Source organism: Microtus oregoni, unplaced genomic scaffold, assembly GCF_018167655.1.
Source record: "Microtus oregoni isolate MIOR12 unplaced genomic scaffold, Mior012 000001F_ref0000356, whole genome shotgun sequence".
NCBI lineage: Eukaryota > Metazoa > Chordata > Mammalia > Rodentia > Cricetidae > Microtus > Microtus oregoni.
In genome coordinates this window covers 64,442,529-64,467,875 of record NW_024543060.1, presented here as the reverse complement: position 1 = coordinate 64,467,875, position 25,347 = coordinate 64,442,529, and the positions used below count along the sequence as shown (strand labels likewise).

Here is a 25,347-nt window from a genome sequence, read left to right as displayed (position 1 = left end):
CCGTAGACCAACCTGGCTGTCTACTAACTCACAGATTCACTTGCTTCTGTTCCCTGAGCGCTGGAGTCAAAGGCCTCTGCTACCACTTACTGCACAGATGACATTTGTTGTTGTTTTGCTTTTCGAGACAGGGTTTCTCTGTGGTTTTGGAGCCTGTCCTGGAACTCACTCTGTAGACCAGGCTGGCCTCAAACTCACAGAGATCCACCCGCCTCTGCCCCCCGAGTGCTGGAATTTAAAGACATATACATGGCAATTTAAATTAATTTTTGTCTTTTTGTTTTGTTTTTACAGACAGGGTTACTCTGTATAGTTCTAGCTGTCTTGAAACTTGCTCTGTAGACCAGGTTGGCCTTGAACTCAGAGATCCACCTGCCTTGCTTCCCGAGTGCGCCACTATGCCAGGCTCTCTGTCCTGTTCTTTTTTTGTTTTTGTTTTTTTTTTTTTTTTTGAGACACTTTGACCTCTTCTTAGCCCCTGTCCCCAGATCATGGCTTTGTGGTTTCCTTTCCCTCAGATATGGCAAGATTGTCTCCACCAAGGCCATCCTGGACAAGACCACGAGCAAATGCAAAGGTAAGAAGGGCGGCTGCTGCGGGATCCAGCCTTCACCTCTGCCTCCTTCTGCTGGGAGTCTGAGTGCCTGGTGCCAGGGAGGAGCTGGGGATTTGGGACCTTCAGACTGATATGATATGGTATGATAGGTATTTAGACTCCTGGGTAACCAGAGCCGGAGCTGAAAGAGCTGTTAGGGTCTGACCACGGAAGACTGCCTGGGGCTCCCTTGTCTCCGTGGATGGACGCAGGACACATTGTCTCTACCTGCCTTTGTAAACAGGACAGCCCACAGGTGTTCTCCAGTGCTGAGCAGCTATGGAGGGTTAGAGCATTTTCGGTGCAGCAGTGGGAAGAGTAGGGAAGGGCAGCTCCCATCCATTCCTCTTGCCCTGCTCTACCTGCTCTCTTCCTCCCTGCCCGGCATTGCTGGGGCTGTCAGAAGATGGGAGTCCTTCAGCAGTGCCTGAGGTCTAGGATTTAATACCTTAGGTCTGAAGTCCCAGGTTTTTAGTGAGAAGGAGAAAGGGCTCCATTTCCCTTGGCATCCTTAGCCTCTGGGTGAGGGGTCGCATGGACAGTCGCCTGAACACACTCAATTTCTCTTTCTCCCGCGACATCATTTACACGGACCATAACCCTTCCTCTGTCTCCTGAAAAGCCTGGGCCTCCCACCTCCCGTGATGCTGTTTCCCTGTTCCAGGCTATGGTTTTGTGGACTTTGACAGTCCCTCAGCGGCACAGAAGGCTGTCACCGCACTGAAAGCCAGTGGTGTGCAGGCACAAATGGCAAAGGTAAGACCACGTGCCTTTCCAGGGTGACCATCAGCACCAAAGTACTGGTTTGGAGCCTCCCAAATATGAAATTGATGAGCAAGAATTATCTACAGCTTGCACAGCATGTGTGCATGAGTGTGTATGTGTGTATGTATGTATATGTGTGTATATATGTGTGTCTATGTATGTGTATGTGCATGTATGTGTGTATATATGTGTTTGTATGTGTGTATGTATATGTGCGTGTATGTGTGTGTTTGTGTATGTGTGTATATATGTGTGTACACATATGTGTATGTATGTGTGTGCATTTGTATGTGTTTGTATATATGTGTGTATGTATGCATTTGTTTGTGTGTGTGTGTGTGTGTGTGTGTGTGCGCGCGCGCGCGCTCACAGCTTGGAGCTACCTCATGTAGGTAATGGTAATTGGACTCAGGTCCTCTGCAAGAATGTGCTCTGGACCACAGAGCCGTCTTTCTGGTAGCATCTGGACACAGACAGGCTGAGCCGCTGGAGAAGACTGTCCTTTGTGTGGCAGACAGGCAGCCAGGCCTCTTGGCCCCCCTGCTGCCTCCTCCACTTCCCTGGGACAGATGGTAACAGTTTTGCAGCATTCTCTGAAGAAGTCAGCTGTGCAACTCAGGCTCTGCAGAATGTTCTAGGCCTGCCCCTGCTCCTACAGGACAGGGGTGAGCTGGGAGGGGGTGGGGAACGGATGACCTAGAGACCGCAAGGAAGAGAACTGTGTCTCTTGGGTAGAGGTCCCTGGAGCTGAGAATTTTGTACGCTCTTGTTTTCCATGTCAGTCCCTAGAAAGCTAGAAGCCTTTGTGGTATCCTTCCTCAAGGGAGGACAGTCCCTGCCTTGCTGAGGTGTCTCAGATACTGTGAATATCTGTGAGATACTGTGAAGGAGCTGGTAAGGCAGCCCTTCCTGGAACTGGAGTTACAGACAGTTGTGTGTCCCCATGCGGGGCAGGGAATTGAACCCAGGACCTCTGGAAGAGCAGCCAGTGCTCTTTAACCGCTGAGTCATCTCTCAGCCCCAAGACAGCTGTTCTTTTCTCTAATGGTTAAAGGAAAATGAAGTCGGGTGTGATGGCTCAGGCCTATGATCCCAGCACTTGGGAGGCAAAGAAGAATTGCTGAGAGTCCCAGGACAGCCTAACGTAGACTGAGAACTAGTCTCAAAAGAAAGAAAGAAGAAAGGAAAGATGGAAGGAAGAAGGGAGGAGGGAGGGAGGCAGGCAGGCTGGAGAGAGGAGAACTGATTGCTTTTACACAGGACCTGGGTTCAGGTCCCAGTACCCACCTGGTACCTTAAAACCATCCTAACTCCAGTTCCAGGGGATCCAATGCCTTCTTCAGGCCTCCATGAACACTGCATACGCATGGTACACAGACATACCTGCAGGCAAAACACCCACAGATGTAAAGTCAAAATAAATACATTTCAAAGAAAAAGGAAAAAAGGAAGGAGAAGTTGGAACTGAGATTAAGGTTGCTGGGAACTATTGACGAAGGCAGCATGAGGACTTATAGTCTTGAAAACAGCTCTGGAGACAGGCGCCGTGTAACATGTCTGTGATCACAGAGCCTGGGAGAAGGAGACAGAAGGATCAGGAGTTCAAGTTCATCCTTGGCGGCTCAGCAACTTCTAGGCCGGCCAGGACTGCAGAGTGAGACCCTGTCTCAAAACCAGGCCACACGTGCATATACATGGGAAAAAACAACAAGACAAAAAACAAACAAAAACAGCCCTGGAGGCTCAGCGGTTAAGAGCACTGGCTGCTCTTCCAGAGGACCTGGTTCAATTCCCAGCACCCACATGGCAGCTCACAACTGTCTGTAACTCAGCCCCAGGGCAGAATGGCCACTGTGCAGTCTGTACTCTAGGACACCCGCGCCCTCTCCCTGACCTCAGCCCCATCACCGCCCCCTCCCCAAGCGCAGCCTCTCACCTTAGCCTTGGGCGTCCAGGATACTGGACTCTCAGGGCCCCAGGTAAAGCACTGAGCAGTGTGCCTGGCCCTTTCTGTTTCCTCCTCCCCCTCCTGCTTCCCTTCCACCCAGGAGTGGGCAGGTGAACCCACTCAGACAAGCCTGCTAAGAAGGAATGGGGAGAGATTACTCAGAACTATGGAGCTGGCAAGGTGGTCCCAGTCCCAGGGAATCTGTAATCTCTGGTCAGGAAGCTGGGCAAGAGGAGCCTTTGCTCTACCTGGATCTCATAGAGACACCAACATTGCTGGTGGCTTGTATTAGTGATTGTGCAGTAGTAGACATAGTAAATACTGTAATTTTTCTTCCTGGGCTAGATAGATGGTATGTGATGATAGGACTGGATATTATAAGCAGCTAAGATTCTCTTTATTTGGAACCCCCTTAATGTTTCTTTTCTCAAATGCTATTTACTTTTGGTTTCTTGAAACAGGATTTCTCTGTGTGGTCCTGTCTGTCCTGGAACTTACTCTGTAGACCAGGCTGGCCTCAAACTCACAGAGATCCACCTGCCCCTGCCTCCTGAGTGCACTATCACCACTGGCTCCTGAGGGTGGGATGGGATAAAGATGTGAGTCTCAATTTTTACTTTTCATGTTCATAGCAACAGGAGCAAGACCCTACAAATCTATATATTTCAAACCTCCCTCTGTCGATGGATGAGCAGGAACTGGAGGGAATGCTGAAGCCATTTGGTCAGGTGATCTCCACCCGAATCCTTCGAGACACTAGTGGGACCAGCAGGGGAGTTGGCTTTGCAAGGTAAGAGACGTTTTTAGATGTTTTTAAGGGTGACTAAAGAGAGATAACTTAGGAAACAACATACACACACATGCACAGGTACACACAAGCAGACACAACACAGGCATGCAGACAGACAGGCGCGCGCGCGCATGCGCGCGCGCGCACACACACACACACACACACACACACACACACTGCCCTTCCCCCTTACATGGACCAAAATAATGGTCAAAAATACCTGCTAAGAACCAGGAAGGTGACTTTACTAAGTCACGGCACTTTACACCAAGCTTGATAACCTGCGTTTGATCCCCAGAACCCACCCAGTAGGAGAGAAAGGATGCTAGCAAGTTGTCCTCTGACCTCCACACGAGCTGTGGTGTGTGCGCACACACAATAAATACATGAAATGTAATAAAAAACTTTTTAAACCCTTGGTGGTGAACCGTGCGTGTGTGTGTGTGTGTGTGTGTCTGTGTGTGTGTGTGTGACATGGTCCTAGCATGTAACTTGAATGGGTGCCTCTGCCTCCCAGTTGCTGGGATTCCAGGCATGCCCCACCCTGCGTGCCCCACCCCACTGTACAGCTGTCTGCTCCTGTGCTTCCCCCACCGCCTCCTACTAACGGAGAATGAACCACAGTGTGGAGACTTCATCCTCTTGTCAGTAGGAAGGATTGCTCCACTTCTTAGATCTTTAGGGAGATGTGTGTATGTCACAGAGCAGCTGCTGCCTTGGCCAACCACCGTGATGGAGGACATTTCTGAGCCTTAGCGGCTCCTGTTCTCTAGGCTGCCTGCTTCTGGGCTCATGTGTCATGGAGCTTCAGCTGATCCTAGCCTACCTAAAAAATGATTTGCTTTTATTTTTTTTTAAGATTTATTTATTTATTAAGCATACAATGTACTGCTGGTAAGGAAGACACCAGGTCTCATTACAGATGGTTGTGAGCCACCATGTGGTTGCTGGGAATTGAACTCGGGACCTCTGGAAGAGCAGTCAGTGCTCTTACCCTCTGAGCCATCTCTCCAGCCCTGCTTTTATTTTTTTTATTGATTTTTATTGAGCTCTACATTTTTCCCTGCTCCCCTTCCCTCCTCCCTTCAATCATCCCCCAAGGTCCCCAGGCTCCCAATTTACTCAGGAGATCTTGTCTTTTTCTACTTTCTACTTCCCATGTAGATTAGATCTATGTAAGTCTCTCTTAGTGTCCTCATTGTTGTCAAAGTTCTCAGGGATTGTGGCTGTAGGCTGGCTTTCTTTGCTTTATGTTTAAAAACCACCTATGAGGGGGCTGGAGAGATGGCTCAGTGGTTAAGAGCATTGCCTGCTCTTCCAAAGGTCCTGAGTTCAATTCCCAGCAACCACATGGTGGCTCACAACCATCTGTAATGAGGTCTGGTGCCCTCTTCTGGCCTGCAGACATATACACAGACAGAACATTGTATACATAATAAATAAATAAATATTTAAAAAAAAAAAAAAAAAACCACCTATGAGTGAGTACATGTGATAATTGTTTTTCTGTGTCTGGGTTACCTCACTCAAAATAATGTTTTCTAGCTCCATCCATTTTCCTGCAAAATTCAAGCTGTCGTTATTTTTTTCTGCTGTGTAGTACTCCATTGTGTAAATGTACCACATTTTCCTTATCCATTCTTCAGTCGAGGGATATTTAGGTTGTTTCCAGGTTCTGGCTATGACAAACAAAGCTGCTATGAACATAGTTGAGCACATGTCCTGTGGCATGATTGAGCATCCTTTGGATATATACCCAACAGTGGTATCACTGGGTCTTGAGGAAAGTTTCCTAATTTTCTGAGAAATCACCACACTGACATCCAAAGGGGTTGTACCAGCTTGCATTCCCACCAGCAATGCAGAAGTGTTCCCTTTTCCCCACAACCTCTCCAGCATAAGTTGTCATCAGTGTTTTTGATCTTGGCCATTCTTACAGGTGTAAAATGGAATCTCAGAGTTGTTTTGATTTGCATTTCTCTGATGACTAAGGATGTTGAACATTTCCTTAAGTGTTTTTTTTTTTTTGTTTGTTTTTTTTGGTTTTTCGAGACAGGGTTTCTCTGTGGCTTTGGAGCCTGTCCTGGAACTAGCTCTGTAGACCAGGCTGGTCTCGAACTCACAGAGATCCGCCTGCCTCTACCTCCCGAGTGCTGGGATTAAAGGCGTGCGCCACCATCGCCCGGCTCCTTAAGTGTTTTTCAGCCATTTTAGATTCCTCTGTTGAGAGTTCTCTGTTTAGGTCTGTACTCCATTTTTTTTTATTGGATTATGTGTTTTTTTGGTGACTGATTTCTTGAGTTCTTTGTATATTTTGGAGATCAGACCTTTGTTTGATGTGGGGTTGGTAAAAATATTTTGCCATTCTGTAGGCTGTCATTTTGTCTTGTTGACCATGTCCTTTGCTTTACAGAAGCTTCTCAGTTTCAGGAGGTCCCATTTATTAATTGCTTCTCTCAGTGTCTGTGCTGCTGGGGTTTCTATTTAGGAAGTGGTTCCCTTTGCCAGTGCATTCAAGTGTACTTCCCACCTACTCTTCTATGAGGTTTAGTGTGGCTGGCTTTATGTTGAGTTCTTTGATCCATTTGGACTTGAGTTTTGTGCATGGTGATAGATATGGGTCTATTTTCACTCTTCTACATGTTAATATCCAGTTATGCCAGCACCACTTGTTAATTTATGCTTTCTTTTTTCATATATATATATATATATATATATTTGCATCTTTGTCAGATTTGCTTTTATTTGATTTAAGATTTTGTTTGGGTGCTGGCAAGGTAAAGGTGCTTAGTGCTGACAAACCTGCCGACCTGAGTTTGCCCCCCAGACTCATGTGGAAGGAAGAGGGACTCCCCCAAGTCCTCCCATCTCCTGCTCAAACGCCCCCCCCAGGTCCTCCGCCCCCCTGCTCACACCCCCCACAGTCCTCCAATCCCCTGCTCACACATCCCTCAGGTCCTCCAATCCCCTGCTCACACATCCCTCAGGTCCTCCCATCCCCTGCTCACACGTCCCCCAGGTCCTCCCATCCCCTGCTCAAACACCCCCCTCCCCAGGTCCTCCAACCTCCTGCTCACAGGCCCTCCAGGTCCTTCGATCCCCTGCTCAGATGCCCCCCAAGCTCCCCATCCCCTGCTCACACTCCCCCCCAGGTCCTCCGATCCCCTGCTCACATGCCCCCCAGGTTCAGAGCCCGTGTATCTGATAGAATAGGGAGTATTAAGCTGGCCAGGGCTACCTAGGTCTCAACCCTGCTTGAGACAGACTGGTGATGTTGCTTAGTCGATAGAGTGCTTGACTCTATCATGAAGCCCCAGTTTGACCTCCAACACGAAATAAGATGGGTATGCGGTGATGTGCTTCCCTGCAATCTGGGCACTCAAAACGTGGAGGCTGAAGGATCAAAAGCTCAAGGGCGGACTGGAGAGACAGCTAAGAGGTTAGGAGCACTGGCTGCTCTGGTCCCGAGTTCAATTCTCAGCAGCCATATGGTGTCTCACAACCATCTGTAATGAGCTCTATGAGATCTGGTGCCCTCTTCTGGCCCGCAAGCATACATGCAGACAGAAGAATACTGCATAGGTAATAAATAAAAGTTCAAGGTCAGTTTGGGTCAGGAGACCATGTCTTCAAGATAAAAACAAAAACTGTTCGGGTGTCGTGTATACCCTTAGGCTTGGAAGGCCAGAGCAAGAAAGTCACAATTCCAAGGCTGACCTGGGCTACTTAGAAAGTTCAGAGTTGATTTTATTAAGAGCTTGTCTCAGAAACAACAGCGGAAGCTGAACAAGGTCTGAGCTGTAACTGGGTGGGGTCACTTGGGGTTCAAGGCCAGCCACGGTGACAGTGAGGTTCCCCAAATAAATACATAAAATATTAAAAATCAAACAAGTGAGTTTCACTTGAAATGAGATTCTGATACTTGTGGGGGGGTTGTTTTTGTTATTTTTTTTTTTTAAGACAGGGTTTCTCTGTGTAGCTCTGACTGTTATGGAACTTACTCTGTAGACCAGGCTGGCCGAACTCACAGAGATCTGCCTGTCTCTGCCTCCCAAGTGCTGGGATTAAAGATGTGCATCATCACTGCCTGGCTGATACTTGTTTTTAGCTCAGAAAATACTGTGCTAAATGGTCTGAGCCCTTTGTGTTTCAGCCTCCCTTAGTGATTCCGAGACTGATGTAAACTGGGTATGGTGGCCACCCTTTAACCCTAACATTTGGGAGAGAGGCAGGAGGAGAGGGAGCCCTTAGACAACATGAGACCTATCTTAAAGAACAAAACATCCCTTCACCTCCCCCCCTTTTTTGTAACTAATAGAGGTTTTGGTTAGAAAAAAATTAAGCTCAAACTGAGTAGTGCCACCTAATGGCAATTCCCAGTATGACAAGATTAAAATTCCCTGGGCTTGGGTCTATTGCTTTTGAAACATATTTTCTTTTGCTTTTTTAATTTTTATTTGATTTTTTTAAAAAAACTGAAACATGATATGGTCTTGCTGTGAAGCCCAGTCTGGTTTTGAACTTGAGATTCTCTTGCTTTAGCCTCCTAAATACTGGAACTACAGACTTGGGCCACTATGCTGAGCTCAAGTGTCCTCGAGGGCAGATGCTCTTAGCTCATGGCGCCCTTAGTTAGCAGAGCACCTCCTCCTCCATGCCAAAAGAAATAGTCAACACGTCAAGTCATTACACGGTCAGACAGTTTGGGGTGGACTTTTTGGGGGGTTAGGATGAGGTGTGCTTGCACCAGTATGTGGGTGTCAGCCTCACATCTGGCCTCTCTGCATGTGCTGGGGACTGAACGCAGATCTCCTCACCCCTGTGCCTGTTTGTTTTCTTTGCAGTAGGGCTAAAACCTCAGACTTCCATCACGCTAGGCACACAGTATGCCACTGAGCTGCATCTCTGTCCTTTTGACTTTTCATTTTGTGACATCATGTCCCAGTTCGGTCTTTGCTGCTGTGATAAAATCCCCTGACGAAAGACAACTTAGGAAAGATGTTTATTTCCGCTCATGGTTCTTGGTTGTGGTTCATCTCGGGAAAGTCAGGGTGAGAACCCAGCTAGTCCAGTCACGCCCACAGTCAAGACAAGAGAGCAGCTGGCTACGGTGATGCTTGCTGTCAACCCAGCACTCCAGAGGCACAAGTAGGTGGAGATTAGGCCTGGTCTATATAGTAAGTTCCAGACCAAAAAGGCTTACATAGTGAGACTCTGTTAAACAAAACAAAACCCACAGCAGAATGAACTCATGCACGCTCACCTGCCTGGTTACACGGTTTAGGGTTCCCTGACTAGGGAATTGGTGCCACCCATGTGAATTAACTGAAGACTGTCCCCTGGAGACACTGAGATTTCCCAGGGAGTCTGGGTTGTGTCTGGTTGACAAAGCTGACCATTCCACAGGGTCTCAAACGCTGACCAGACTGGCCTTGGCCCTACTCTGTAGCTAAGGTAGATTTTGAATCCCACCTCACCTGTAACTGGGACTAAAGGATGGTCAGTGTCTGTTTATCCATTTATATTTCATTATATTTTATTATTTCATGAATTTGTGTGTCTCTACGTGTGGGTGTGCTATGGCAGGAAGGTGCAGGTCACATGACAACTTTTAGGGATCACTTTTCCACTTTGACCATGAGGGTTCCAGGGATTAAACTCGTGTCGTTAGACTTGACAAGAGTGACATCAGATTCGCAGGTTCCTTGACCTGCTGAGCATCTTGCCAGCCCGAGGGCAGAGCTACTGAAATCCCAGCTAGCATGGCTCGTAAAGCAAGGTCCCATTTCAGAACTGTGAAGCGAGCTGGCTTTGGGTGGTGCACAGCCACCGGCACCCACATCTTCAGTTCTTTCTCTGTCCCCTTCCCCTTTGTGAGCCCTCCCCCCAGCCCCCTTTAAAAAGCACTTATTTATCAACTGTAGGGAAAAGAGCTGGCTCTTAGGTGGAAGCCAGAGGACAGCTCACAGGAGTCAATTCTGTGTGGTTTCTGGGGTCATTCAGGTCATCGGGCTTGGCCGTGGTACCCAGTGAGCTCCTCACTGCCAATCATAACAATGTGCCATAGATAATTGGGCCTTGATAATTATTGCCAGAAATAAAAAATATTAGCAAAATCATTGCGTGTGCAGTTTCCTCAAATAAACAACTGAAACTTATTTATTTTCGAGGCATGGTATCTCTGTAGCTTTGGAGCCTGTCCTGGAAGTTGCTCTTGTAGACCAGGCTGGCCTCAAACTCACAGAGATCCGCCTGCCTCTGCCTCCCGAGTGCTGGGATTAAAGGTGTGCGCCACCACTGCCTGGTGAGGAATTTTTTCTTTTAATGGTTCAGTAGCCACTTGCAAACAATTTTAAATTTGTCTTGTGTGTACATACGTGCACGTTTGTGTGTACAGCATGTGTTGAGGTCAGAGGACAGCCATCAGGAGTTGGCTCTCTCCTAACATCACGTGGGTTCCAGAGATGGAACTCAAGTCGCTGGGCCTGCTGGAAGGCGCCTTTCCCCCTGAACCCCCTCATCTGCCCTCTTAGGAATTGTACAGTAAAGGGCCAGGGACGCACCCAGTCAGTAAGGTTTTTGCTTGTCGCAGCCACATCGCCCCTGGCTCTGTCTTTAGTACTGCATAAAAGTCGGGCATGGTGGAGCATTTCTGCAACTGCAGCACTGAGGCAGGAGCAGCGGAGGTTCAAAGTCATCCTTAGAGCATTCGAGGCCAGCCAGGAGCATACACACACTCTGTCTTAAAAACAAACAAACAAAAAAACGAAACGCAGCTGCCTGAGATGAACACATGTGACAGGAACTCCATGTGTGTACCACATAAAACTTCTAGAGTATGCATGGGACTAGGGACTGAGTGTGTGGAACACGTGTGTACCCCGCACAGGGAGAGCCTCACCTCTCATGCTTCTTAGGATGGAGTCCACAGAGATGTGTGAAGCCGTCATCACCCACTTTAACGGGAAGTATATCAAGACGCCCCCTGGAGTGGCAGGTGAGTCGCCTGGGACTCAGGCTGGGGCCATGGAGGAGCGTGCCAAGTGTGACGGTCCAGCACCTGTCTGCTTTGTTCTCTCGCCAGCACCATCTGACCCCCTGCTCTGCAAATTTGCTGATGGCGGGCCAAAGAAACGCCAGAACCAAGGAAAATTTGTGCAAAATGGACGGGCCTGGCCAAGGAATGGAGACATGGTAGACAGACCTCTGAGGAAACACAAACCCTGAAGGCATTCACGTGGGGTGGCAGTGGCCCTCGGCTTGGTTTCTGTGCGCTTAGGCGGCTCTCGAGAGCAATCTGTAGCTGCGGGCTGCTGGTTGTTTCCTCGCTCTTCGGTGCCTATTTGCAACCTGCAGAGTTCCAAAACCCCGTAGTGGGACTTGTGGGTACTCTGGGCTCAAAATAAAAACCCTGTGTTCTTTCTTATAGGGTGGTATGGCCTTGACCTATGACCCCACCACAGCTCTTCAGAATGGGTAAGGATGTGTCAGTCACCTGAAAGTGTCCAGACGCATGTCCAGGCATTCGGGTGTTTCATTTTGATTCTCAAAGAGCAGGTAGTGGATGGAGGGGGCTTCCTCCCTGAGCAAAGCCTTTCCCACAGGTTCTACCCAGCACCATACAGCATTGCCCACAGCAGGATGCTCGCTCATTCAACGCTCTCCCCTTATCTCCCATCTCCTGTGTCCTCCTATCAGGTAAGGCGTGTTTGCCCCCTTAAGTCAAAAAATAGGAAGCTTTTCTATATTGTACACATAAAAAATGTTATGTAAGAGCATAACGTGTGACGTATGTGTGTATATAAATAGCATGTATCCCTACATGTGTATCCGCTCATACATACAGTGTGTATGTATATAAACACTTTTAGAGGCATCCTCATGAGCTCGGCATGGTGTTGCACACCTTGAATCCCAGCACTTGCGAGGCCAGCCTGTTCTATATAGGACATAGGCTAGCCTGGTCTCCAGGACAGCCTGGTCTACATAAAAGAGACCCTGCCTCAAAAGAAAAGCCACCCTCTTTCTGTTTTTACCGCCCCACAAGTAAAGGCAGCTTTGCACCCTACAACGGACAACTCTCATGTTGGTGAAAACAGATACACAGGGCTTCGGCAGAAACTTCCTTTATAAATATAGCCATATTTAACATATACTGTCACTCTCACATTTTTAAGTCCTTTTACTTTAGTGTGTTTTGCTTCTATGTATGTACATATGTATATTTCATGTGTGCCTGAGGTCAGGTGTTGGATCCCCTGAAACAGATGCCTGTGAGCCACAACGTGGGTGCTAGGAATCAAACTAGGGTCCTCTGGAAGAACATCAGGTGCTCTGAACTGCTGAGCCATCTCCCATCCCTCAATACCTTTTTGAAAAATAATATTTATTCTCAGTCTACGTGTTTGTGTAGGTCAGAAGACAACGTGTGGCAGGTTCTCTCCCTCCACCTTGGGCTTCTAGGGATCTAATTCAGGACTTCAGATCTGGTGGCAAACGCCGTGTCCTGATGAGCTAGTGCACCACCCTTCTCTGTGTGGCCCTGGCTGTCCTGGAACTTGCTCCATGAGCCAGGCTGGCCTCCAACTCAGAGATCCACCTCTCTCTGTCGTCTGAGTGCTGGGATCACCCAGCCCTTCGCTTACTTTTAACTTGTTTTGTCTGACTTATAAGTTCCTAATATTTAAAAAGTTTGTTCTTTTCTCTTTTTTTGGTGGGGTGGGAGGGTATTTCAAGACAGGGTTTCTCTATAGCTTTGGAACCTGGGCTGGAACTAGCTCTTGTAGACCAGGCTGACTTCAAACTCACAGAGATTCTCAGAGTCACAGAGACTGAGAGCTGTCTACTCCAATTTTATATTCTTCTCTAGTGCTGGGATTAAAGATGTGCACCATTACTGCCCAGTTTCTTTTTTTTTTTTGTTGTTTTTTTGTTTTTCGAGACAGGGTTTCGCTGTGGCTTTGGAGCCTGTCTTGGAACTAGCTCTGTAGACCAGGCTGGTCTCGAACTCACGGAGATCCGCCTACCTCTGCCTCCTAAGTGCTGGGATTAAAGGTGTGTGCCACCATCGCCCGGCAGTATCTATGGCAAATTAGTCTATCTGCTAGGATTAAAGGTGTGTGTCACCACTACTGGTCTATAAGGCTGACCAGTGCGGCTGTTTTGCTCTCTGAGCTTCAGACAAGCTTTATGTATTAAAATTCAAATGAACCCGGGCAGTGGTGGTGCATGCCTTTATTCCCAGCACTCGGGAGGCAGGGGCAGGCAGATTTTTCTGAGCTAGAAGCCAGCGTGGTCTACAAGAGCTAGTTCCAGGACAGGCTCCAAAGCTACAGAGAACAAGCCAGGCGGTGGTCGCACGCCTTTAATCCCAGCACTCGGGAGGCAGAGGCAGGCGGATCTCTGTGAGTTCGAGACCAGCCTGGTCTACAGAGCTAGTTCCAGGACAGGCTCCAAAACCACAGAGAAACCTTGTCTCGAAAAAACAAAAAAAAAAAAAAAAAAAAAGAGCTAGTTCCAGGACAGGCTCCAAAACCACAGAGAAACCCTGTCTCGAAAAACAAAACAAAACAAACAAAAAGCTACAGAGAAACCCTGTCTCGAAAAAAAAAAAAATACAAATGAAGTATCACTATATTCATAGCCCGGAAAAAAAAGCAGCTTGTTTGTGTTCTGAAGGACCATGTCACATGTCAGTTGGTGGGGGCTTTGCTGAACTTCTTGGGCACTGAATCTAGGCAGTTAATGTTTTTATTTGTTTTTGCTTATATCAGAGAGTGACCCAGACATCTCCTCTACAAGTTCCTAACCCATCCTGGATGCAACACCAGTCGTACCTCATGCAGCCTTCAGTGAGTGTTGAGAAGTGGGCAGAAGCCAGAGATGATTTGATGTAAAGGAAAGCAAAGGGCTGTGATGACAGGATCTGTGGGTGTGAGTTCTGACTTAGAGCATTGTGAAGCTCCTTCTGTGAGTTCTTAGACAAAGGTCTCTGCAGACTGAAGGTCAGGGTGCTGCTCCTGTCCCAGGATTTAATTTTGAGGCCTTGAAAATGGTAGCAGATGATTCTCTAGTTCATGTGTCATCTCCTTCTGCTCACCCAAGCCTTTAATCCCAGTACTTGGGAGGCAGAGGAGACGCGCAGAACTTTATGAATTCAAGGCCAGCCTGATCTAGATAGAGTTCCAGGATAGCCAGGGCTACATAGAGACACTGTCCAAAAAAAAAAAAAAAAAAAAAAAAAAGATGGCCCTGCTTGTCATCAGCCGCTGCTTGAGGTGTCTTTGCGGGAGGCTGCTGCCTAACCATCTTCTTTGTTGCCTCCTCTAGGGCTCAGTTCTTACACCAGGGATGGACCACCCTCTTTCTCTCCAGCATGCCTCCATGATGGGACCTCTTACCCAGCAATTGAGTCACCTGTCACTCAGCAGCCTGGGCACGGTAAAGGGTTGTCTCTAAGATCACTCCTCCAGAGTAAGGCTGCCCGTGAAATGCTAGCGCCAGTCCTTCCGAAGGATGGAACTGTGCTTTCAGTCAGTGAAGGCGCACTCAGACCTGGGGTAAATGCCTCTAATTCCCCGCACCAGGAGGCTGAGGAAGATTTTTAAAAGTTCAAGGACAAGCTGTGAATATAGCCATTCTGCCCTACTCCCTACTTCTAGGTGCCTCCCAGAAGTTCTAAACATTTGTGCATTTGCTCAGGAATCAGTGCACATTTCCTAGAATTCATCAGAATACTAAAAGGAAGGGATGGGGCTGGAGGGATGGCTGAGAGGTTAAGAGCATTGCCTGCTCTTCCAAAGGTCCTGAGTTCAATTCCCAGCAACCACATGGTGGTTCACAACCTTCTGTAATGGGGTCTGGTGCCCTCTTCTGGCCTTCAGGCATACACGCAGACAGAATATTGTATACATAATAAATATTTTTTTTAAAAAAATAAAAGGGATGGAGCAGCTGGGAAAGCAGTGAAAGCAAGCAGGCCTGTCTCCAGGCCAATGTCCTCGAACATCATCGGGACCATTGTGAGAAGTCCACACACCACTAAAGGAATCTCTGCTTTTCAGAGCTCCTGAGTGTCTGAGAACCATGTTCCTTTTCATTCCAGTTCATGCCAACGGCCGCTGCTATGCAAGGAGCTTACATCCCCCAGTACCCTCCTGTGCCTTCCTCCAATGTTTCTGTCGAGGTAGGAGCATTTCTTTGCAGTGAGGCAGACTTCTGTCCTGAGCAAGCACTTTTTCTCATAGCATTGCTGATTCTGGTCCTCACTAGGGGGTGGGAGGAAAGGGCTGACTTGAGTTGCTTAAATGCTCTGAAAATTAGCAGTTGTTTATGTATTTCCCAAAGTAGCACCACTTCACCTTCTTTCTAGCTTGATGCTGTGAGCACACTTGCATTTGGGGAGTGAGTTGAGGATGCCACTCAGCTTTGGCTGTATTAGTGAGGCTTCTTCAGTAGGAGGCGAGCGTAGGAATGCATCAGTAACTTTCCTTGGCTGTGATACAGGAGAGCAGTGGTCAGCAGAGTCAAGTCGCAGTGGAGACACCCACAGACCATGGGGTCTTTCCTTTCCAGTTCAGCAAGTAACGAGGTAAGACCTGTAAGCTGGGGGCATGCTGTTACGCTGAGCTGGGCGATGGCTGCGTGGTCTCGTCATGTCCCCTCCACACCCTCTCCACCTTCTGCCTCCTTTAGGCAAGAGCCTACATCTTCATTAAACAGAAATGCATCCCAGACTCCAGGTTACAGGCGATCTAAACGTGGCCATCATTTCCTCCTAGGCCAGGGCCTGAGAAAAGAAGACTGCATGCCTGCCTTGGGCTATTTTCTTGTTGATGGAGCCTAGGGAACCATGTCGCTCTTCACTGGCTGAGCTGCCTCCCATCTTCACAGAGAGGTTGGGGTATGTTGGAATTACTTAGGAAGGCTTGTCAAATGATTTCTTTAAAAAGAAAAAAAGTGCTGGAAAATCGATGAAGGAGCCCTGCTTGCCAAGTTTAGTTATGGACTATTTCTGAGGTGTCATGTGTTTTAAATATGCGGACCTAAAAGTTTTTGTTTTGCAAAGCTCTCAGTTCACAGGGTCTCTGTGTAGCCCTGGCAGGCCGGCCTTGAACTCACAGGGATCCAACCCACTCCATCTCCTGAGTGCACCACTATGCCTGGCTGCTGTTTTTTCCTTTTTTAACTTCTTGTCTAGATTGTTCTTTTCCGTTCAGCTGAGCCTTGCCTGCTTTGCCTTTTTACAGTTTTTAATCTTATGAATCTGCCTTAAATTTCATGTGGGACTGGGAAAAGGACAGTGGAGGTGGCTTTCCTCTGAAAAAAAGAGACTGGAGTTTTGACTTTGGGAAGCAGACACGTGACAACCAAATTTGGTGGCAAGTTCCAAAAGGATGATAACTACGACAGACATGGGTCTGACTGGCGCCCAGCTTCAGCTTCAGGAATGCCTGCTCTGCCTCCTGGAGGGTCTTCATTCTATCCCAGGTCTCACAGTCCCATCCCTGCTGCTTGTGGCCTTGCTCAGTCAGTCCCTCTAAACATCCTTCCCCCGTGTGCAAGTTCCGCCCCTATGAGGTTGTTGTCGTGTCTATCATCTTTGACAGTATTTCCCTGCCTTCTGGAATGGCTAAATCCCCAGCCCAGCCCTGGACAGAGCCTCGTAATGTTCATCAGGAGTGCCAGCTGCACATGGGTGTACTCAACAGTCTTTAAAGCTTAGAAATTCAGCAGGAGCTGTCTCAGCAGGGCTTGCTCACGTGCGTAAGCCAAACGCAGTCTGCAGTCTGAAGGACTGAAGGTGAGAACTGTTAACTGTGCTGGGCGTGCCTGATAAAGGACCAAGCTCTTTGTGCAGTACCCTGCCCAGCCCTGGAGTGTTTGAACCCCTTCCCCAAGGAACCAGAACACAAGAAATCACTTTTCTTCTTGTGGAGGGACAACAGGGTGCTAGGGTAGGAAGAGGCAATACATCAGCTCCTTACCGCAGGAGAGACCTTGAAACGCGTGTCTTTTAACTGTCAAATCCAGGTTCACCTCCACTAGACAAAGTAATGGAGAGCGGGAGGGAAGTGTGTTCAGAGGCTTGTGTAGGGAAGGAAGGGTTGACCGTGGTGGTGGAGACACTGGCTTACTGATGCAGCAGCTGTACATACTGCAGAACTGGGAATCCTGGTCTGATTGTGCTTCAGTGCATTCTGGGAATAAAGGGCTCATGGCAGTGGTGAGCATAGTATGGGCTAGAGATGGCTTAGAGGTTGGGAGCACTGGGTACACTTCCATAGGTCACGTGTGATTTGGTGCCCTCTTCTGGCCTGCAGGCATACATGCAGGCAGAACACTGTATACATAATAAATAAAAAGAATGAAATTACCAGATTTTTTCCACTGGTGCTTCCAACCTCAGGAAGGTCAGCTATATCCAGTTAAAGCCCTCAGTGACAGAACACTAAGAAGGTAGCTTTCTTGTTAGTGGTCTTTAAGGAAAACCAAACCAAACCAAGCCCAGAACTCTACTGAGTGGAAGCTCTGCTGATAGCCAGGGCCAGTAGGGTCCTGCTGTCACCACTGCTCTGTCACTGCCTCTTAAAACTTGTTTCTTTTTCTGTAGCTCTAAAAGCAACTTGAACGGCTTATGGTTTTAAATTTTTAAATTACCTTCTGAGGTTTTCCTCTGTGAGTACTGTTTAGCTTCCAGTGTTTCTGGTTGAGCAGGTGCGAGCATGGGAAATGAGGGTAACGTATAATTTTTTTTTATAGTGGTTAATGGCACTGTGTAATTCTGCTTAGTGATTGCCACCCTCTCTTGTTGGCTCATTACTCAGTAGTGACTGGGGACAGGAAAGAAGGATGTGGGCTGTAGAGGGATGGTCCGCAGGACACAGCTCCACAGGAAGCACCCCACCACACTACCCAAGGCTCTCAACACCATGCCCAGTGCTTCCTGAATCCTGCCGGCATGGAGGTCAGACCTTTCTCTTTACATCTCACCCCCAAATTGTTTCCAGTCAGAACATACTGGAGTCCTAGGATAGTGTCATCCTTTACCAGGCTCCAGGCCTACCCAACCCACCTCAGGGTTACCAGCATCCCTCCCAGGCTTGGGGGCCACGTTGTAGATGGACTGGCCTTTAGGACACTGTGGGACAATGATGAGGAGAGATTCTTGAGTGTTTTTAAGCCAAGGATTTGAAGAACTGCCCAGCCTGTGTGAAGTTAGGTGCCTCTGAAGAGGGAACAGCTCTTGTCAGTAATAAATATGGACAGTTTGTTGTTCCTGCTGTCCTTCCCTCCCAGACATGCTCCCACTTTCTGGAAAAGTGTCAGAACTGCATTCACTGAAGGCTGGTGAAGCCTTCTTAGCCAAGAGCAATACAGCTGAGTCAGGTCCAAACTTACTCCAGCCTTTTCTAGACCTGAACTCAGAGAGCAGGACCGGTCTCATAAACAACAGTTGGTCTATACAGGCAAATCAAATCTGTACCTTGTCACACGGTTCTTCCCAGTTCCTCTGTGAACCAAGCACTCCACTTCTGAGCAGCCTGCCCTTTCAAAGTGCCTGTACGCATTAGAAGTCCTGAAGTTGACAGGCTGCAGCAGAGCCTTTCCTCAACAGCTAAAACCTCTGGATGCCTCTTCTGCTCTGTGCTGACCCTTGCTGGAGGTGGTCTCCATGTGGCAGTGACAGTGGCTCTCGGACTGGCATCTGCTTGTTCAACTCCTGTTCTCCTCACTCAACTACCTCAGTCTTACAGCTCAGCTCAGGCACAGCACCTGCTCCCTAACCCTTCACCGCCCTCGTCTTTGAAACAAAGCAAACTCTTCAGTTCAAGAGCCGAAACTGCCTTCTGGATTGTCTTCCCTTTCCTAGTGTGAGCATGAGCGCTCCAGATCGGTCCCTGTATGACGAGTCAGGGCCTAGGCTGTGCAATGACCACCTTGGGCAAATTACCAGTTACCCCAGGAACACCAGCTTTGGAGCAGACTTAAGACCTTGGAGAATAAGAGAATAGACTGGAGGCTGCCACAGAGCTGAGAGGACCAGTATGGACGTCTCTGCTCCTGCCCCTCTCTGGGGCAGGTGACAACTCTACTGGATGCACTTATCGCCCTGGAGAGGAAGTTTAATTTATACTTAAAACACATTTTGTACATTTCCCCTTTACCCAGAGACCTGTAGTTCACACCCTCCCTTCTGCAGTGCTACCTCTCGCCCGCTCTCCTCGGCTCACTTCTAACATCCCTGCCCTGTAATTTGGAAGAGCTTTACTTTTGCTAACTTCAATCTTTTTTCTTTCTTTTTTAAAATAAAACACAAAAGTCGGTCATAGTGTCTTATCAATGAAAACTGGTGATCTGCCTGCTCTTGCCATCACGGCACACAGGGTCTGCTCCACACTAGATAGGGCTGCTCTGCCCAGAAAACAAGTCAACCTGGGAGTCAGACCCACCCCACACTCACTCTGCCTTAGGGAAGCTGCTTCAGGAGAGAAACACGAGTCTTCTTGAGTCTCTATCAAATGTGGTTTTATTCAATGACAAGCACTTTTCTACAGCCGCACCTGTGGAACATCACATGGCAAAAACGAGGTTTTTTTTTTCTCTACACTTTTTCCTTTTTTAAACCTTATTAAAAATGAGATTGGTCCTAAAAATATAGAAAGAAATAAATTTAAATTCACAAAAAACTGTACATTATCAAAAAGTCACTAAAACACCACATTTGGTTATATAAAAAGTCAGTCCCTTTTGTTGTAAAAGGAACATGGAAACTTGTTGGTGTTGATGGTTTCTTGCTGTTACCAGATAGGGGAGGGGACACAAAGGGCAGGGGTGGGTTGTTTTATTTTTAACCTGCTTTCCCTACCAAATACTCTGTCAATAGAGAAGATCCACCTAGCTCCAGGGGCAGTGAAGACGAGGAAAGTGAGGAATGGCCCCTTTGATCATGCCCTATCCCACTTCTTCAGATCAAGTCTAGGACCTCCACCCCGCCTTACGAGTGCCTGGTCCCTAGGAAAGAGCTGGAACTGGAGAGGAGCACAGAGTGGACAACGAAGGCCACACTCTCCCTTCCACCTCCAACAATGAAAGACTCCAGTACATTTTATGCCAAAGGAAACTTGCTATGGGGGGAGTTATCCCCAATTATAACAGTTCCAAACATCTGACTGACACAAAGTTTGTTACGGCGCAGTTATTTAGATAAAATATAAATATTTATGCATAATATAAAGTCAATTCAAATATTCTTCAATCCACCTCTTATTTAAAAGCAAAAAAAAAAATCTCAAATAAAGTTAAGTTTTGAGGTTTTTCGACAGAAAAGGCGACTTTAGAAATAGGCAATAGGGAGTGGAGTGAGGGCAGGGTGAAAAGGAGTAAGGGCTGCCCAGGAACCTGCACTACCCCACCCCCAGTACTGCTGGAGTACAAGAAACACTCCACCTCACCTGGCACCCCGCCCCCACCAATGGAACATTGCTTGGATGCCTCAGCTCTCTGCTTAGGCCAGCCAGCAGCCACCTCCCCAGTGCAAGTACCCGTAATTTCTGATGGGAGGGGCTCTGCTGAGCAGGAAAGCAGGGGGCCAGAGGCCCATGGCTATAGCTTGGAGTTAGCAGCTTTCCTCTCAAGTGTTGGGGGCTTAACCTGGGCTTAGTCATACACAGGGCAGTGGCAGAACCAGAATCTCTCCTCTCTACCCATCCTGTGCTCCAGGAGCCGCTGCTGGGGATATGAAGTAGATGCAAGGAAGGAAAACACAACTAAACCCAGATACTCATGGTTTAGGAAAGATCCAGTTCTACCCCTCTCCCAGAAACTCTCAAGACTCAAAGCTACTGAGAGGAGAGGGAGTTCCTGCTAAAGATTGCACAGTTTGAAGAGGCTGGAACAGAAATAACCACGAGGACAGCCTTGTCCCCAGAGAAATAGTTCCTGTGTTTTCCCAAAGACAAAAAGTGATGGTATGGAACGGCAAAGGTGGGAAAATAAAACATAGTCGAGGAAACACAAATGGGTCCCATTACACAAAAACAGGATCACAATCACAGCTCAGCATCTGTGTGCAAGGGCAGGCACGCAACACACACACACACACACACATATACACACACACACACACACACACACACCTCTCCCCCTCTCTCTGAGGGCCTCCATCTCGGAGCAGCACTCAGACTCAGCAGTAGTTGTCCCTGAGGAGTTCCCAAGAGGGAGGTTTGGGAAGCGGGGAAGGAGGCTGGAAGGCCCAGGGCACCCACCTGCCCGCCTGCCCTCTCCCCAGTCACAGAGTTTCAGAAAAGGCTAGAAACTCAGCACATGAGGAGGATCCAACATTTTAGAGGGTTACTTATTGGCAGGAAGATGAGCACAGAGACAGGGAGCTCTGAACTTTGTTTTCTACGTAAGGGGAAAGGGGAAAAGAAGAACCCGTACACGATAGTTTTACATTATTGGGTGGGACAAAAATTGTAAAAACAAGGAGAAGGGGAAGAAGAGAAAATGTGAGAGAGAGCAAGAAGCAGGGAAGGAACTGAACATGGAAGCAGCATGTTCAGGGCCCGGTGTCCGGCTCGACACACTTGGGAGTTAAGTCCACTTTACTGGCCGTCACTGCGGGTCCGCACACAGTACAGAGTGTTTCTCGGTTTCACACATTCACTAGAACTATTGCTATTGTTAAATAGCCCCAGGATGCTGGGGCGTGTACAGGGAGGGGAGGAAGCCGGGAAGAGGAAGGGACTTCTTTACCCCTCTCCATTTTAATCAAGGAAAAAAACCAGGAAAAATTCTTTTGCTTTTTTGGCTTTCTGTCCAAAAGGACCTCATCTCTACATCTCTTATTTGAGGAGCAATAGGAGGAAGGGATAAAAGGAGATTAGGGACAAGAGGATGTGGTGCTGCCAAGGGCAGAGGCAAACATCAGCACTGTCTGATGAGTCCACCCAGGGCAGCCGTCAGCAGGTGAGAATGGCAGGTTCTTGTTAGGAAGGTTGGAAAACACACCAGAAGGTGGCCCCCACCTTCCTTGCCTCACAGATTGGCCTGTTTTCCCTGATAAAATTCCTCCCAGCGGCTCTCGAAGAAGCGGCGCATGATGTGCCCAGCCTTGCCCACTTCAGAGTCATCCTCGTTGAAGGTCTGGCAGTTGTCAAAAACCAGAAGGGCATCAGCTGCAAACTCCTCTGAACTAGTATACCTGGGTCAAGGGGAAAATGGGGTTGTGAACTATTAAGAGCTGAGAAAAAGAGAACAAGAAAAAAAGAGAGAGCAGGCGCACACAATATCTTCTTACCCTCCTCGGAGCAGCCGTTCTCGCATGGTGGAAAAATCCATAGGGTTCTTGATGATGCGCCGGTACCCACTCACCAACCGAGGGTTCACAGGCTCCAGGAAAGGCCAGGCTGCGTCATGGGACTCCATCTCCATCAGGATGATCCTGTTAGTATAAGAAGCACACTCTGATTCCTCCCAGTCCTTCTGGAACACACAGAGCCAGCTATCCCTATAATTCATCAACTCACTCGCAAAATGTGAGATCACTGTGGTGGCTTCTCATCGAAAGCCTCCGTCTCTTGGAGGGAGACAGTCCATCTTCTGGGCACCGAGACATTGCTGGGCTTTCTCGGCTTCTCGATAGCATTCGGCGTCGGCGACTGTCACCCTCCGGTATGTTCAGTGGGAAACTACTTTTCCGCTTCTGGCCTCGTTTTGGAAAACCAGGCCTCTGAGAGAATTCTTCCTGTACCTGCTGAGGATAGGCATATACAGTAAGAACAGCAGTGTGCTGTTCCTCAGAATCCTGCCTACGAGTGACTGTGGCTTTAGATGCTCACACATCAGCCAGCATGTGAACTCATTCAGTAATCAATGGGAGGGGCAGTAAATAGAATGGTTATTACTATTTTATGGAGGAAATGACTGGGGCTAAAGAATGTAAGTGATTTCTTCAAAGAAGGAAGGACTCAGAGGCCCATTCCAGGGTAGCCTGAGGGTAGGGGATTATCTGTGGGACTGGTGGTTAAAAAAAAAAAAAAAAGGCGCTGGATGTTGGTGGCGCACACCTTTAATCCCAGCACCCAGGAGGCAGAGGCAGGTGGATCTCTGTGAGTTCGAGGCCAGCCTGGTCTACAAGAGCTAGTTCAAAGACACGCTCTAAAGCTACAGAGAAACCCTGTCTTGAAAAACCTAAAAAAGATGAAAAAAAAAAAAAAATTCTGACTCTTGCTTAAGAATGAAATCAGGGGGGCTGGAGAGATGGCTCAGAGGTTGAGAGCACTGGCTGCTCTTCCAGAGGTCCTGAGTTCAATTCCCAGCAACCACATGGTGGCTCACAACCATCTGTACTGAGATCTGGCGCCCTCCCTCCTCTGGCCTGCGGGCATACATGGAGGCAGAATGTTGTATACATAATAAATAAATAAATAAATAAATAAATAAATAAATAAATCTTAAAAAAAAAAAGAATGAAATCAAACAGTTGAATCTTACCTGTGCCAAACAGACAGTACAGAACCAGTCTCCTTCTGGGACAGCCTCCATCTTGGGCCGATGACAATAAATGTGGCAGCCACGGTCACATCCATCACAAAGCAGGAGGAACTCATCATTGTCACCCTTCCGGCAGACTAGGCAGGTCTAGACCAAAGTTGTGAGGAAGCAGAGTGAATCCCTAACCATCTGCCCCTTGCCGACCCCACTCTTACCAAGCTGTCTCTAGCGTTCTCCAGGCATCTTCAGACTCTTACCACTTTGTTGACAGACTTCTCCCATGCGATGGAGCGTTCCAGCTGGCCCATGCACAAGCACACCTGGGCTGCACTACGACATCTCTCAAGTGTCTGCCGCCAGACACGAACACGAGGGGTAATCTCATATGATCTGGGTGGGGGAAATCTAGGATGAGGAACAAGAAGACTTCTGCCCTCCCAGGCTAAGAGACAGGCAGCAGGAGTCACTCACATCTCAGTAGTGGTGCCATCTGGGGCGCCGTTGGGTGTGCTCAGCAGGGCCTTCTCTACTACCACCTCATGGGCTGCCCAGAGGGGCTCCCGTAAGTAACGCCGCTCTACATTCTGTTCTAGAGCAGCCAGCCGCATCACAGCAAGGTCCAGAGGGTTGGTGTTTTGCCGCTGAGGTACTGCCCCTTCCCTGCCCCGTCCTCTCCAGGGGATGTCCTCCTGGCAGTCAGGGAGATGCTCACAATAGGCCAAGTCTTCTCGGATAGAATCTGGGCTAGGGCATGTCCAGCCCTTCCAGTGGGAAAGAGGAATAAAACACATTGTAAAAGGAAACACTTCATATCATGGTAGGTCATTCAAGGGCTCTTCCTGACACGCTCCCCGCAGCTACATGTAGTGGCTCATGTTGGCAATCCCAGCACCTGGACGGCCAAGGCAGAAGAATGCCTTGAATCCCAGGCCAGTCTGAACTAGAGACCTTGTTTCAAAAACCAGAACCTAGGGCTAGAGAGAGGGCACAGCAGTTAGGAGTGCAGGTTGCTCTCCCAGGGTACCCAGGTTCAATTCCCAGCACCCACTACACGGGGCTCAGAACTATCTGTAAGGCCCAGCTCCAGAGGCTATTGACACTTCTGGTCTGAGGGCACCACACACGCACTATACAGACATACATGCAAGCAAAACATTCACAACACAAAAATCAAAACAGAGAGTTAAACAAAAACAAAACCCTCCCGTAAACAGCTCCCTACCCAGTGCCAACCCCAGTGTACCCGAATCTGCAGATCAGACAGGACAACACGCTGCTCTAGCTCCTCTACCCACTGAAGCACAGTCAGGTCTGTCTCGTAAGTCTTCTCTTTGGCGGACCAGCTCATAATTCCTTCTTCCAAGGCAGGCAGCTGACAAGGTTCAAAGATGGGATCTGGGAAGAGAGAGAGAAAGCAGAGGAGTGGGCTGTCAAGCTCCTGTGCACAGCAGCTACTCCAGCTCAGGCTAGGTCAAGGTTTCGTATTTACCAGTTAAGGGCTGTAAGCAAACTTCCTGCAAGAAGTCCTTGTGCTTGCTAAGATGTTTGTGTAGCGCCTTCTCCCTGATGCCTCGGGGATGTAGTGCCTTCAGCATGACGTCCAGTGTCTCAGGATCTCGGATCCACCACCAGCCAGAGCACATCTCTGTGTACAGAGGGTTGTGTATATGGGCAGGGGGTGGAAACCACACGAGTCGCACTGCCCACAATGGAAACTGCTATCACCTCCTTGTTTACCCCATCCTAGCCAAG

The 25,347-nt window shown here is 48.3% G+C and overlaps 2 protein-coding genes across 15 annotated transcripts in view; one reads left to right on the top strand and one right to left on the bottom strand.

Moving 5' to 3' along the window:
* Rbms2 (RNA binding motif single stranded interacting protein 2) overlaps nucleotides 1-19,423 on the top strand; it is a 63,954-nt gene extending 44,531 nt beyond the window's left edge. For 3 of the 9 annotated variants that reach the window (XM_041664513.1, XM_041664503.1, XM_041664459.1), the window contains 12 exons: nucleotides 519-577; nucleotides 1,260-1,351; nucleotides 3,941-4,098; nucleotides 11,016-11,095; nucleotides 11,183-11,292; nucleotides 11,528-11,574; nucleotides 11,703-11,796; nucleotides 13,872-13,949; nucleotides 14,428-14,538; nucleotides 15,203-15,283; nucleotides 15,604-15,688; nucleotides 15,879-19,423. In XM_041664513.1, the coding sequence (XP_041520447.1) occupies nucleotides 519-577; nucleotides 1,260-1,351; nucleotides 3,941-4,098; nucleotides 11,016-11,095; nucleotides 11,183-11,292; nucleotides 11,528-11,574; nucleotides 11,703-11,796; nucleotides 13,872-13,949; nucleotides 14,428-14,538; nucleotides 15,203-15,283; nucleotides 15,604-15,684 (991 nt within the window). In that variant the 3' untranslated portion in view covers nucleotides 15,685-15,688; nucleotides 15,879-19,423. Of the gene's footprint in view, nucleotides 1-518; nucleotides 578-1,259; nucleotides 1,352-3,940; nucleotides 4,099-11,015; nucleotides 11,096-11,182; nucleotides 11,293-11,527; nucleotides 11,575-11,702; nucleotides 11,797-13,871; nucleotides 13,950-14,427; nucleotides 14,539-15,202; nucleotides 15,284-15,603; nucleotides 15,689-15,792; nucleotides 15,845-15,878 lie in introns of those variants that run through there. The other 6 variants (XR_005975634.1, XR_005975632.1, XR_005975631.1 and 3 more) reach the window with 6 other exon arrangements.
* Nucleotides 19,424-19,609: 186 nt separating this feature from the next.
* The window catches only part of Baz2a (bromodomain adjacent to zinc finger domain 2A), a 40,955-nt gene continuing 35,217 nt past the window's right edge, over nucleotides 19,610-25,347 (bottom strand). For 5 of the 6 annotated variants that reach the window (XM_041664394.1, XM_041664431.1, XM_041664419.1 and 2 more), the window contains 8 exons: nucleotides 25,085-25,240; nucleotides 24,839-24,990; nucleotides 24,067-24,356; nucleotides 23,853-23,985; nucleotides 23,596-23,742; nucleotides 22,629-22,855; nucleotides 22,400-22,543; nucleotides 19,610-22,303 (listed from right to left, as the gene is read on the bottom strand). In XM_041664394.1, the coding sequence (XP_041520328.1) occupies nucleotides 22,138-22,303; nucleotides 22,400-22,543; nucleotides 22,629-22,855; nucleotides 23,596-23,742; nucleotides 23,853-23,985; nucleotides 24,067-24,356; nucleotides 24,839-24,990; nucleotides 25,085-25,240 (1,415 nt within the window). In that variant the 3' untranslated portion in view covers nucleotides 19,610-22,137. The remainder of the gene's footprint in view (nucleotides 22,304-22,399; nucleotides 22,544-22,628; nucleotides 22,856-23,595; nucleotides 23,743-23,852; nucleotides 23,986-24,066; nucleotides 24,357-24,838; nucleotides 24,991-25,084; nucleotides 25,241-25,347) is intronic. The other variant, XM_041664402.1, reaches the window with a different exon arrangement.